Here is a 14,152-nt window from a genome sequence, read left to right as displayed (position 1 = left end):
TGTTCATACCATTACGCCAATGTATGCAGCAAACGCTATGTGTGTTGAAGAATAGAATCAGGATTACAAATGGAGATGAAGGCAATCTACTTATAGAATATTTGATCCAGCTAATCGTCAGAGCATATACTACAACATGTTTAACCTTCAAGGTCAAATATGAAAGTAACTTTATAGGTGTGCGTTCACTTTGATTGAATATTCCTCCTCTGATGTGTTTGTCTTAAATAGTCGAGCAAGGCCCTCGCTTGACGATGTCTCTTCTTAACTAACAAGGCAGTCTTTCGACGATTTTTATTATATTTATTAATTATTCGGTTATGAAACATTTTTATTACTTTTGTAGCAATTTAATCACTTTGTTTTTGCTGTTAAATTTGTTGAGGATAAATGTTTTACAGTTTCTCATGAACAACTTTTGCGCATATGTTTATAATCAAAGGGAGATAACATCGTAAATTCAAATTTTTTTAAAATAAAAAGTTGTCTTTCGTCATTCGAGATCAATAAATACGTGCAGCGTTGCACATATAATATCTATACATGTTTGTTTATTTCGGTTTTCAATGATATCTCGGCGGTCGGTCGACTGAATCGGAATTCCTTGAATATAAATAAAATAACTAATTTCTGTGCAAAATAGAGGTGAGAGACAAATATGACTCAATGACAAAGAACATTTGTCACGGAGAAATTTCGCCTGGTCAAAGAATCGAACCAACGACATCTAGATTACAAAGCAAATGCTCTCCCTAATGAGAAAAGCGCGAATAAAGTCTTTGCAAAACCTTTTTTTTATAGAGTTGTCTATTGTATGCTTTTCTAAAACGTATATGTTCGTCGAAAATAAAAAAGGCCATTAAATGTATCTTAAATTGCATTTACAATATTTATTAACGCGATGGTGGTGCGAACCTTACCTCGGCTTATCAATGCCGAGTTCAGGTCTTTGGCCGAGACTTATTTTAAATTTACCTCTGTACTATTATCAGGGATTAAGCGGATATCTAAGCGATTGAATATCATATAATTGGACCACTTAAAAAACAATCTTTATCTACTGTTATGAAAGTAACATTAAGTACATGTATTGAATGTGAGAGAAATTGCACATTCTAACCTGTACACTGTCTTAAATGATTCAAAAATTATTTACTGCATTGTATCATAGCCAGGTGTCTCTATTGTTATCAAGATGGGTTCTAAGAAGTTTTTCTTCCCTTTTTATCTTTCCCCATGTCTCACCATAACGTAACATGAGAAATAATTAAGGAAAATATCATGTAAAATGATCTGTATTACGATGGTACAAACACAGCAGTTAAAATTGTTTATAGCGTAACAATAAGCTATCGTGTTAAAATCTAAAATGAAGTATCGCGTGATCAGTTAGATCCTTAAAAAAATATTTCTAAATGCGGATTATGTCAATGTTAAAAAAAATGATTTTTATCATTAACAGTTTTTTTTATCAACTCTTTTATTTCAATTTTCATTCTATTTGAAATGTTTAAGTTAGTTTAGTACATAGTGAAAAGCAAAACGCATATAAAAGGACGTTGGTATAAAAAGACTCGCCAGAATCGGGACATTAAGTGTCATATTATCTATTTTATGGGGTATACACTGCTCTCATTGTATATTTATTTATAGATGAGACTACGTATAATAAATAACATATGTCATTGTTTGCAGAAGGTTGCAATTAATTTCTCTAGTCAATAAAATAAGACAGTAAAAGTAATTATTTTTATAGTGATATATTTTTACGATCAAATAAATATAAGTTGAGTATGGTTTATGACGATAGATATGGGCCGAACATTTTGTTTTCTGAGTCCTCATTAGAATCCGCATAGGGTGAGATAATTCAAACCATACCTTCTTAAAAACTTTAATTACTCAGTTTCCAGACTCAACCAACGATCAATTCTCTCTAAAATGGCTTCCTGTTGATATATACAAGCAATGTTATTAATATGCTCAATTCCCTCGTTACTTTTGATTGATACACATTATCAAAATAGGTTACACTTATTCGAATTGGGAAACATCCTCAGCATACTTAAGGAATCAATTAGCAGCTAAATATATGTTGATCGATCTTTGCCCGAATTATTGATTTCATTTTTGTATTTTTTTCTTTTTATAGGCCCGTGCCTAATGGGGTATCGGTAGGTACGCCACTGCAATGAAAATGATTAATGGATGATTTGCAATCTGGAAAAAGACTTGTAAAGTTATCTCATACTTGAGCGTATTAGTAGTTAATGTGGTCAAGATGTGGTATAATTAATAAATCAAACGAGTCTTACCTGAAAGTTGATGTTCAAGTATTATTCTACTGCTACTGGACAACAGGGTTGAATGAGATGAACATCATCTTTTCAGATGACCAAGCAGACTTTCAAAGCATACATAATTATGCAAAATGCGACAATTCATAAGGGAGGGATAACCGGGTGGGCATTAAACCCTGTGGTCCAATAGCAGTAGAATAATAATTAAACTTCAACTTCCAGGTAAGTCTCGTATAATTTATTACTTACTACACAGGACTACCTAGGGTTTATGTGATTTTAGAGAGACTATGCTCGCATTTTAATAAGCCGTTAAAACTACATAATAAAATACAATGATTACCCGTTCAATCTTATCAACACTGAAATATGATGTACAAATAACGATATGCAATAGTCATGTAAATAAATTGCTTTAAAAGTTACAAGCATTATCAGGGTATACTATTCCATATTTTTACTGTGCAGAAGATATCGAAAGGAAAAGCTCGTTTTACATGTATTGACCTCTGCTGCATGGGTAATTAATATTTAGCATTTGGATATTTCTATATGCACCTTTCAGTGGAAGAAAATTCCGAATAGAAAAATATATAATAGTGATTAAAAGGTATATATTCTTCTTTTCTGATTTTATATTCTTCCATTTCTATTGACTTATCATTTCATTGAAAATGTCAGTGTACTTTACTAGAGATATACAGGTAATGAATGGTTCATTATTGCACAATGTCGAACAGTTATAGAGTGAAAGTTTTGTTTTCTTTCTTTTTTATATATTTCTGCACGGATTTATATTACACTATTATTGTATATAAATCCGTGATTTCTGCTTTTAATCTTATGGTCTCCACCCCCCCCCCCCGAGATTCTTACCTCACCAACAATTAACCAGACGCTATTTTCGCCATATTCAACTAATCATATATTACATTTGTTTACTTTCTGTAAGGAATGTAACATCAGTTCTAAGCGGTGCGTTTGTCGAGGGCAAATTTGGAGTACACAGTTTTTGAAATTCCTATGCAAAACTTACCTCCCGCATTTTCATTCTTATATAACTAATTTGGAGTACGCAGTTTTTGACATTTCTATTCAAAACTTGCTCCGGGATATTCCTTTTTATATAAAAAATTTTGACAACACAGTTTTTGATATTTCTTTTGCAAAACTTACTCCAGCATATTCCTTTTTATATAACAAACTGGAGTACACAGTTTTTAACATTTCTAATCTTTGTGCGCATATAGACTAAAATAGAGAAAAACGGAATCACTCAAGTACACCCTTAACGGCAAAACTGAAAAGTTTGCAGACTTGGTATGATTGAGCCTTTTCAAGGAAGATACTGGAAAATGCAAGGTACCGTTCACACCTCTAACATCTGTTAAGTACTCTTAAATCAAATAAGATTCTTTTCCTTTATCACACAGCTACCAAACTTATCACAATTGGTATCATACATTTCGTGAACAAAACTTATATCTTCTTATATCAAGTAAGATTTTAGACAGCGAGATTTTTTTGACTTTTTGCAATTTACCGGATTCGTCACGCCTTTTAATTTTCTCAGATTCTATGTTGTCCTCTATGAAAACAGCTTTGCAGTGCCCTGTGTGTTACATAAATTTTCACAACACTGAAAATTATCATTAAAATAATCTATGACAGCTGCATTTCTTTGGCCTTACAAACATGAATTTGTTGTGTTCCTTGATCGAGCAAGTAAATCGTCAAATTGCATTTTATGAATTTTATGTTTTGATACCTTCAAGTTAAAGCAATTTTGTTTTGGTTGTTGTTGTTGTAGCCGCAGATGCAGAGGCAAATGTTGTGTTTATGCAATTTCTGCATGAGCATAAGCCTTGGAAGTTCAATCATCAAATGTTGCATATGACGAAGGCTTCATACCGTTGTCCATCAAACCATGGTGACGAAACAGATTGCTAATGATTTAATAGATACAGACATTATTACAAGTTTGTAAATAAGATGTACAATGCAGCAATACGTGACTTAATAACATGAGGAGGACAGTGATCTGAATTAAACATTTATAAAAGGCACTGCCCGACGGACTAAAACCAAGGTGTACGTTCATGAATAGTCTTACAAAAGAAAAAGTGTGAAAATAAAAATGAGCATCTGTTTCAACCAGAAGACAAAACCAGGCTTATTTTGATGTGCCTGTAAATATCGCCCTGAATAAATTACCATTCTAACGAAAATACTACTGTAGTTATCTATCACTTTCAACTATGTATAAATTCTAATATATTTATGTTTACAGACATATTCGAAGATTCTCCAGCTATCACCCTGTATGCTGGATTGCATAGGCTGCCTTTACGCCGGCGCATGCATTTTCCAAACTGTTGGTTTGTTCACAACAAAGTGGATTTCAAACGATAAATGCGACTCTGTTGGACTATTGTACAGTTGTTGCGGTGGACCTGATAACAATACTTGCAGACGTACGCAGGGAGAGGACGGTATGTACTGGCACCATGCACAAGGCGATATATGAATCATTTTTTAAAGTATTGTCCGTCCTGTCCAGTTCAGAAAATTGCATGGATATGGTTATATTAGATAAAAACAAGCATGATTATGGATATGGTTATGTTCGATAAGAAAATAAAAACGCATGACTATAGTTATGGTTACATATGATAAGAATAAAAAATGTAAGACTATGATTATGATTGTTATAGATAGGAACAAGGCATTGGTGTGGTTATTGTTATATTATATTCGAAAATACATGGCTATGGTCATGATCAATCCATCATTGTATATTAAAGTATCAAGAGCTACAGATTTTTAATGAAATGATGCTGTACTGATTAACATTCTGTAATAAACCATAAATTGCGCATTTTGTTGTCATAAAACAGTTGAAAAACACCACATTACTCGACAACATATTATGCTTTCTTTCAGAACTGGATACGTCAGCACTAGGTCTACAAATTGTTTCACTTGTATTGATGTGGATTGGAGTTTTGATGTTTGTCGTTGGTATATATTGTGCATGTGGATTTTTTAACAAATGCATAGGAAAAGAAAAGAGTTGGGTGACTGTAGCACTGCTTAAATGTTGCGAAATGCTATTTTACTATATGATTATGTTTTTTGGAGTCTTGCTGCTGTCGATTTCGGGTATATTTTAAATACATTATATTTTGTGTCACATATTCTCTTATTCAATGATTTAATTTACATATCATATTACTTTTTTAGAATCTTTTCTATTTCACAATCATTATAAAACTCTGTATTACAATATAAGTTGCTCATCTTAAGCAACAATCATATCAGCATTAAAAATATCTGAGTATTCTTTGTATATTTGAGGTTGTGAAAATGAACTACAGTTGTGCGGTTTGATATATTAATGCTACATTATTTCTGGAATTTCAGAGTCAATGCCTAGTTCATAACTAATTTAGGTAGTGGTCCTATTCGAATGGATAAGTCAGTAATCTTTTTGGTAACTTTTGTTTAGCTGACTTAATGTTTGAGCTTGAAAATACAACCATGTTACAGAAACCATCTTGCCAATTATGTTTTTCTGAGGTTTTTCTATCACTAATAATTATGTAACGCATGTCTGGTGATTAAATTAGGTTTATAATAATATATATTTCAGGTATATTGAATATAAGTGGGTGCATCGTCGTTGCAACAAAGTTCCCACGTGCACAACTAGGCTACTCCTTCTACCTTTGCGTAATAGCAGGTTGTTATTTCCTTCTAATGGGCGTAATTTCTTGCTTTGCATTCTGTTGCGACCGAGGCTTTATCCGGAAGCGACTCAGCGTCTATAGAAAATGACAGCTCATCAACAGATAATACATCATTGGTATATAACTGCATCTGCGACACAAATTATCCTGAGAAGACACATTTAGAATGATAATTTTCAGTGATAGAGTTGAAAGAGGCATTGCCAATTTTCCGGAATTCATCTATGTTGTGTTTATTTGGACTAACCGTGAATTCCCATGTAAGAAATTCAGCAGATTAATGGTGTCCCAGATTCCAAGCAAGTGGTACGCTAGTATCTAGTGTTAGTTTTACTGAAAGGTAAATTCCAAATGAATTGTAAAGGGTGTTATCCCCGAAGAGCATTTAAAACATCTAAAATAGATGAAAATCGCAAACACAGTTTGATGGAATTTGAAGGATGTCAGCAAGAGTAAGGGCAACACAAATCACGTTTTTTTTCAATCGGCTCTAATAATGTTCTCTCTTAAATTCTTAAAGTATTGGAATCAATGATTCCAAAGGATTTAAATGATACAAAACAAAGACAAGCATAACATTTTAAAAAACTTTTATTGTTGAACAAATTAAAATTTTGAGATCGACAAAAAAATATGAAAATTTGTTATTAATTTTGTACAAACTTACCTTCAATAGATGGACAAACTATTCGAGATAGAAAGTGTCAACTTTTCTAATGACTCATCTTTTCCATTTGCTACGATGATAAGAAAATATACACATTATAGTTACATAAATTTCAAAGTACTTTTGTTTCTATATAAAAGCACTAACTTTATTCACACTATTTTTTCCACTGTACATAAGTGTAACAATTATATGTATTTTGTTTGTATAGGTATTAACTTCGCTTTCTAATTTAAAATAGAAATAGCTAAAACATAAAAAATGATGTTAATATAATTTGAGCTTATTACAACTCCCATGGAACTCACTGAAAAAAGAAATCAAAGATTAACAAGGGCGAGCAATTAATGGTCCTGACATGTTCCAGGTACACAGGACCACCACAGTGGCACCTAATAGGGTAACGAATAGGTACCAGTACCTTTCTTATATAAATAACAGGTTGTTGCTTTTGTTTTGTTTTGTTTAATTGTTGTTTTTTTTATAATCATTTAAATGATCTTTTTAGATGAATTATTAGATAAATAAGTTACTGAAAAAAATACCAATAACATGATTGTATAGACATACAAATGTAATTAAGTGTAAATATTTCCTATATAGAAAAGAATGTACGTCTATGAAATATAATAAATCTCAAAAAGTAATATCATTTTACTGGATATTTTATTTTCATATAGTTTGCAAAGTAAATAAAAACCACTAAAAGATCAAAGAAAAAACATCAGTTCAGTTCCATTCATTTAACACAAAATATGTTTTGAATGTATTATATATAATATATTTGTTTTAGGTTTGAAACTGAATTCATTAAAGCAGGACAATGCCATAATGGGCGCTAATACGATTTGTGTATGTTTCTGCTGCTTTGTCCTGTTCATGCCGTTTGTTTTCCAGATTAACGCCAATGTATGCATCAAACGATATGTGTGTTGAAATTACAAATGGATATGAAGGCAATCTACTCATAGAATATTTGATCCAGTCAATCATCTGAGCATATACTACAACATGTTTAACCTTCAAGGTCAAATATGAAAGTAACTTTATAGCTGTGCTTCACTTTGCTCTGATGTGTTTGTCTTTAAAAGTCGAGCTAGACGATGTCTCTTCTTATCTAGCAGTATTTCGACGATTATTATTATAATTATTAATAATTCGGTTATGAAACATTTTTATTACTTTTTTAGCAATTTGATCACTTTGTTTTTGCTGTTAAATTTGTTGAGGATAAATGTTTTACAGTTACTCATGAACAACTTTTGCGCATATTTTTATAATCAAAGGGAGATAACATCGTAAATTCAATTTTTTTAAATAAAAAGTTGTCTCTCGTCATTCGAAATCAATAATTACGTGCAGCGTTGCACATATAATCAAGATCAGTTCTAAGCGGTGCGTTTGTCAAGGGCAAATTTGGAGTACACAGTTTTTGAAATTTCTATGCAAAACTTACCTCCAGCATTATCCTTCTTATATAACTAATTTGGAGTACGCAGTTTTTGACATTTCTATTCAAAACTTACTCCGGGATATTCCTTCTTATATAACAAATTGGAGTACACAGTTTATAACATTTCTATGCAAAACTTGCTCCAGTCTAAAACCATTTTTGTGCGCATGTACAAAATAGAGTAAAACGGAATCCCTCAAGTACATCCTTATTGGCAAAACTGAAAAATTTGCAGGCTTGGTTTGATTGAGCCTTTTCAAGGACGATACTGGAAAATGCAAGGTACCGTTCACACCCCTAACATCTGTTAAGTACTCTTAAATCAAATAACAGTTATTGTCCTTTATCACACAGCTACCAAACTTATCACAATTGGTATCATACATTTCGTGAACAAAGCTTATATCTTCAAGTAAGACAGCGAGATACTGAAGATTTTTTTGACTTTTTGCAATTTACCGGATTCGTCACGCCTTTTAATTTTCTCAGATTCAATGTTGTCCTCTATAAAAACAGCTTTGCAGTGCCCTGTGTGTTACATAAATTTTCACAACACTGAAAATCATCATTAAAATAAGAGTCTGATAATCTATGACAGCTGCATTTCGTTGGTCTTACAAACATGAATTTGGTGTGTTCCTTGATCGAGCATGTAAATCGTCAAATTGAATTTTATGAATTTTATGTTTTGATACCTTAAAGTTAAAGCAATTTTGTTTTGGTTGTTGTTGTTGTTGTAGCAGCAGATGCAGAGGCAAATGTTGTGTTGATGCAATTTCTGCATGAGCATAAGCCTTGGAAGTTCAATCATCAAATGTTGCATATGACGAAGGCTTCATACCGTTGTCCATCATACCATGATGACGAAACAGATTGCTAATGATTTAATAGATACAGACATTATTACAAGTTTGTAAATAAGATGTACCATGCAGCATTACGTGACTTAAAAACATGAGGAGGACAGAGATCTGAATTAAACATTTATAAAAGGCACTGCCCGACGGACTAAAACCACAGTGTACGTTCATGAATAGTCTTACAAAAGAAAAAGTGTGAAAATAAAAATGAGCATCTGTTTCATGTATTTTGATGTGCCTGTAAATATCGCCTTGAATAAATTACCATTCTAACGAAAATACTACTGTAGTAATCTACCACTTTCAACTATGTATAAATTCTAATATATTTCATCCAACACATAAACTCCCTTAAGGGCCCCACAGATTAGGAACGCAGCTACCAGCAGCCAAGGTATTCATTACGAGGCTTCAGCAGCTAAGGTTAACACGTTACAATATTCTAAAACAAAACATCTATCAAAGAATTTTTTTTATTGAGGATAGTGAAAAATTGGACAATAATAAAAATGGATGAGAATGACAACGAGGTATGTTTAAACGTTATTATTTAGATTTCTTTTTATTTGTTGTAATATTAATTTTTACAAATTATAATAATTATAAAAAGCAGAGGCAAGTTTTATTGAAGAATCATTGATACATAAAATTATAAGTGATGGATACCACGTCACAAAAATTAAAATTCTGCAATATGGAAACAGTTTATGAATGGATACCACGTTCAACTGTTCAAAACACACAACAGCGATGGATATACATCGCGTTGTTATTGACCGTTCATAATGGACGGGGCATGACGGATACCACGTCAAATATGCTACAAAACGAATCAGTATGTTATTAGATTCAAAGTCAATAAATTGCCAAAAAATTGGTTTTGTTAGCGATGGAAATACATCGCGTTATGGTAAATTTTTCATATGGTCGGCGAAAAGACGGATAACACGTCAAATTAGCCTAAATATCGAACAACTATGGTTTTACGTACAAATTAAGTTGGTAATAGATGGATATACATCATATAATTTCTTACAATAACGATATTTAAATTTGTACGATATTATTGCACTTGTTGCTTAATGATAGATATCTATCCATTGTCAGTCAGTTTAGACTAGATGTATTGTTTTCCAGCATGACTTGGCCGTAGGCCAGGGCGGAAGTACAGGGAGGACGCATGCGCAACAGACAACCAACAATATCTTTGAACGGTTGGAACAAATGGGTAATGAGACAGTGACGTCAGACACCTTCTTGCATAACTCCCTAACCTCAATTAACGCTACATTGAAGACATTAACAAATGAGGTTAATGACCTTAAACACAAACAAAATAGGGACCATTCACCAGCGAGAATAAAGAGACGAAAATTGACCTCAACTTCACAGATAATAAGTTCAGGCAATGATTCCAGTGATTCGGATTGTAATGATGAATTAGACCAATTTCTGGAGGAAAGTAGGGAGGCTCCCGACAGGGAAGAATGGTCCGAGCTGCAAGATTTTTTCCAGAATGCAGACGAAACAGGGGATGCTATCCACGAGGATCTTGCCAATGTGGCAAATAAGGCGTTAAGATCAAAATCAAAACCAGAGAAAACAAAACTATTACAAGACAAACATAAAAGACCAATAAATGTTGAGAATTTACAAATCCCAAGAGTGGACGAACAAGTTTGGAAGCAATTGAAAAAGGACACAAAATCGTATGATTTTGCTGTCCAGAAATGTCAACAGGGTATGTGCATGGCACTGATACCGACATTGAAAGCCTTAGAATTATTGAAACAACCTCAACCACAGATAGCTACGGTGAAAGATTTAGTTGGGGACATATTTAAGTGTTTAGCCCAAACCATTGTGCGTTCAAATGAAAACCGCATGGAAAAAATTAAGAAAGATTTGCTTCCAATTTTCAAACCACTTTGCGACAATACACCTTCGGCCACAAATTTGTTTGGAGATAAATTGAACGAGAATATCAAGCAACTGAAAGAAAACAGAACAAGTCTTACATCAAATCGGGAGCCTTTTTTAGGAAAAAGGGGAGGGGGGTCATACAATCGGAACCGAACATTCAACAAGTATCAATATTCAACAACGATGGCCTACCCTCCACGAACAAATCAAAATTACACAGGAAGACAAAGGGGGAAAGGGATACAGAAAAACATGAAGAAGTAATTTCAGTAAGTGAATCTTTTAAAGTTTGTTTTCAAAACACACAAAATAATTTCAAAGCCGGGAAAACTAAAGAAAATATAAATATATGGGAAAGTATTACCTCCGACAAATGGATTTTAAAAACAATACGCGGATGTGAAATTACATTAAACTCAATACCAATACAATCTAGAATTCCAAAACCAATCAATTTTACTGTTAATGAGTGTGATAAAATTAGGCAGGAGTTGTCTCGTTTCTTAAATTGCGGCATAATTGAATTAGCTACGGATGACATCGAAAATGAATTTATATCAAACATTTTTATTAGACCGAAAAAAGATGGACGCATTAGAATTATTTTAAATCTCAAGCAATTTAATACTAACTATGTAGATAAATCACATTTTAAAATGGAAACTTTACAATCAGCATTGTGTTTAATGAGGAAGGACGGTTACTTGGCTTCGGTCGATTTGTCGGATGCATATTATTCTATTAGTATAAGGGAAAGCGATCGGAAATATTTCCGTTTTTTCTTTGACGGAATTAAGTATCAATTTACCGCGCTGGTTATGGGTTATTCCCTAAGTCCAAAAATCTGGACAAAAGTTTTAAAACCGGTGTTCGCACACCTACGAGCACTTGGCCACGTTAGCGTATATTTTATAGATGATTCATGTTTAATGGGAGATTCTTTTCAAACTTGTTCAAAAAATGTTATAGATACAGTAAAATTAATGGACAGTTTGGGACTTACGATAAATGAATCAAAGTCGGTACTTATACCATGCAAAAAGTTGGTTTTCTTAGGGTTCATACTCTGCTCTGAGACTATGACAGTGCGATTAACAGAAGAAAAACAAGATGACATCATTAACATTTGTTGCGATTTTTTACGAAAAAAGAGGATAACTATACGCGAGTATGCAAAACTAATAGGAAAAATGACAGCCGCATCACCGGGGGTCCGGTACGCCACTTTGTATATTAGACCGTTAGAAAAGATTAAAGAGAAACAACTCAAAATTCATTCTGGAAATTTTGACTCATTTATGTCTATTCCAAATACGTTATTTGATACCATTCAATGGTGGATTGACAACCTTCGGAAAAGTTTTAACACAATAACAATAACACCTCCAACAATAAATATCTACACAGACGCTTCATTAAAAATGTATGGAGCTCATGATAAAACCAATAATCTGAATACCCAAGGATACTGGTCAGTTGACGAACAAAAGATGCATATAAATGTTTTAGAACTGAAAGCGTGCGAAATTGGACTAAAGACATTTTGTAAAAATATCACAAATACGCATGTCCGTCTTCACACTGATAATACAACTAGTTGTACATATATAAATCGTTTGGGTGGAAAAATAAAAAATTTAGATTGTATTGCGCGACGAATTTGGTTTTGGTGTATTGAAAAGAAAATACATTTATCCGCGTGTCACGTGCCTGGAGTGTCGAATACACAGGCAGACGGTTTAAGCAGAAATGGAAACGACGACTTAGAATGGTCATTAAGTGAAACAATTTTTCAAAAACTAAGAATGAAATTTCCACGATTAGAAATTGATTTATTTGCTTCAAGACTTAATGCAAAATTGCCAAAATATGTAACTAGATATCCAGAACAAAACGCATTTGCTGTTGATGCTTTTACAATTTCTTGGAATAAATGTTTATATTACATGTTTCCTCCTTTCAGCCTGATGTCGCGCATATTACAAAAAATCGAAGAGGACAAAACAGAGACAGTAATAATTGCCCCACTCTGGACAACACAGGCGTGGTGGCCAATTTTAACAGAATTAATAAACGGTCCATGCTATATATTACCAAAATCTCAAGAAATATTGAGCTTGGTACACAAACCAGGAATAAAACATCCTTTAACAAAAATGACACTAGTGGCTTTCTGTATATCAGGAAAGCTTTACGAAAGCGAGGGGTACCGAAACAAACAAGAAAAATCATTATTGAATCATGGAGAATGGGCACGCGTAAACAATATGACTCGTATATCAAAAGATGGTTACATTATTGTAAAGGGGAGACAAATCCCTTTGCACCGCATATAAACACAGTCTTAGGTTTCTTAGAGTATCTTTACGAACAGGGTTTAAGTTACACAGCTGTTGGAACAGCCAGATCAGCAATTAGTTGTTTTGTTCGACTGACGGGCAACATTGATATAAAGGATAATGAGTTAATTACTAGATTTATGAAAGGTATTTTCCAATTAAGACCGGCACTGCCACGGTACACATCCACATGGGACGTTAAAACTGTTATAAATTATCTACAGAAGATGGACACTAGCTCGCTTCTTTCATTATCGTGTAAACTATGCATGCTGTTTTTATTAGTCACGGCACAGAGGTGTCAAACTTTACATACAATTAACGTCTCAGATATCTCTATTAGATCTGACAGAATTATTATTCGGATTACAAGTGTTCTGAAACAAACACGACCAGGTGTACATGTACCACCAATAATATTAATTGCATTCCCGGATAACTCTCGACTGTGCATTGTTGAAACTTTGAAAGAATATCTAAATAGGACAATGCACATGCGAAAAGATAAACAGTTACTTATATCAACAGTGAAGCCACATGGTTCAGTTTCAAAACAAACTGTCGGCAGATGGATAAAAATTACAATGTTAAAAGCCGGAATTCAGGAATACTTTAAACCACATAGTACAAGACATGCCAGTACTTCTTATGCATTATACAAAGGTGTTCCTTTAACTGAAATTATCAAAGCGGCAGGCTGGAACAATTCAAGTACTTTTGAAAAATTTTACAACAAAACATTCTCAAAAGATACTAATGAATTACAAATGAGTATTATTAAATGATGAAATATATAAAATAAATATAATAATAATAATAATAATGTCGTTGTAATGTTTATTGAGGTTTTGTTTTGTCATA

At 33.1% G+C, this 14,152-nt stretch overlaps 2 protein-coding genes across 3 annotated transcripts; both read left to right on the top strand.

Annotated features, from left to right (window-relative positions):
• Positions 1 to 4,187: 4,187 nt before the first annotated feature.
• On the top strand, positions 4,188 to 6,674 carry LOC132760304 (uncharacterized). Its single transcript, XM_060752253.1, has 3 exons — positions 4,188 to 4,792; positions 5,244 to 5,462; positions 5,953 to 6,674. Exons 1-3 carry the CDS (start codon positions 4,624 to 4,626, stop codon positions 6,135 to 6,137), a joined length of 573 nt encoding a protein of 190 aa, XP_060608236.1. The 5' UTR covers positions 4,188 to 4,623; the 3' UTR covers positions 6,138 to 6,674.
• Positions 6,675 to 9,361: 2,687 nt separating this feature from the next.
• LOC132760301 (uncharacterized) lies at positions 9,362 to 14,096 on the top strand. 2 transcript variants are annotated; one of them, XM_060752250.1, is made up of 2 exons: positions 9,362 to 11,221; positions 12,916 to 14,096. In XM_060752250.1, the coding sequence occupies exon 2, from the start codon at positions 13,033 to 13,035 to the stop codon at positions 14,074 to 14,076; it is 1,044 nt and encodes a 347-aa protein (XP_060608233.1). In that variant the 5' UTR covers positions 9,362 to 11,221; positions 12,916 to 13,032; the 3' UTR covers positions 14,077 to 14,096. Both variants share the same exon structure in this region, with proteins under 2 accessions (XP_060608233.1, XP_060608234.1).
• The last annotated feature ends 56 nt before the right edge of the window (positions 14,097 to 14,152 follow it).

The sequence above is a fragment of the Ruditapes philippinarum genome, unplaced genomic scaffold (genome assembly GCF_026571515.1).
Source record: "Ruditapes philippinarum isolate M1 unplaced genomic scaffold, ASM2657151v2 ctg8223_1_1_1_1, whole genome shotgun sequence".
Taxonomy (NCBI): Eukaryota; Metazoa; Mollusca; class Bivalvia; order Venerida; family Veneridae; genus Ruditapes; species Ruditapes philippinarum.
The sequence above is the reverse complement of the archived record's forward strand: the minus strand, read 5'-3'. Positions and strand labels throughout refer to the sequence as shown.

Coding starts and splice junctions, on each gene's coding strand:
- LOC132760304 (XM_060752253.1), top strand. CDS start 4,624: ATGCTGGATTGCATAGGCTGCCTTTACGCCGGCGCATGCATTTTCCAA. Junction 4,793..5,243: donor ACGTACGCAGGGAGAGGACG/GTATGTACTGGC, acceptor GCTTTCTTTCAG/AACTGGATACGTCAGCACTA. Junction 5,463..5,952: donor CTTGCTGCTGTCGATTTCGG/GTATATTTTAAA, acceptor TATATATTTCAG/GTATATTGAATATAAGTGGG.
- LOC132760301 (XM_060752250.1), top strand. CDS start 13,033: ATGCTATATATTACCAAAATCTCAAGAAATATTGAGCTTGGTACACAA.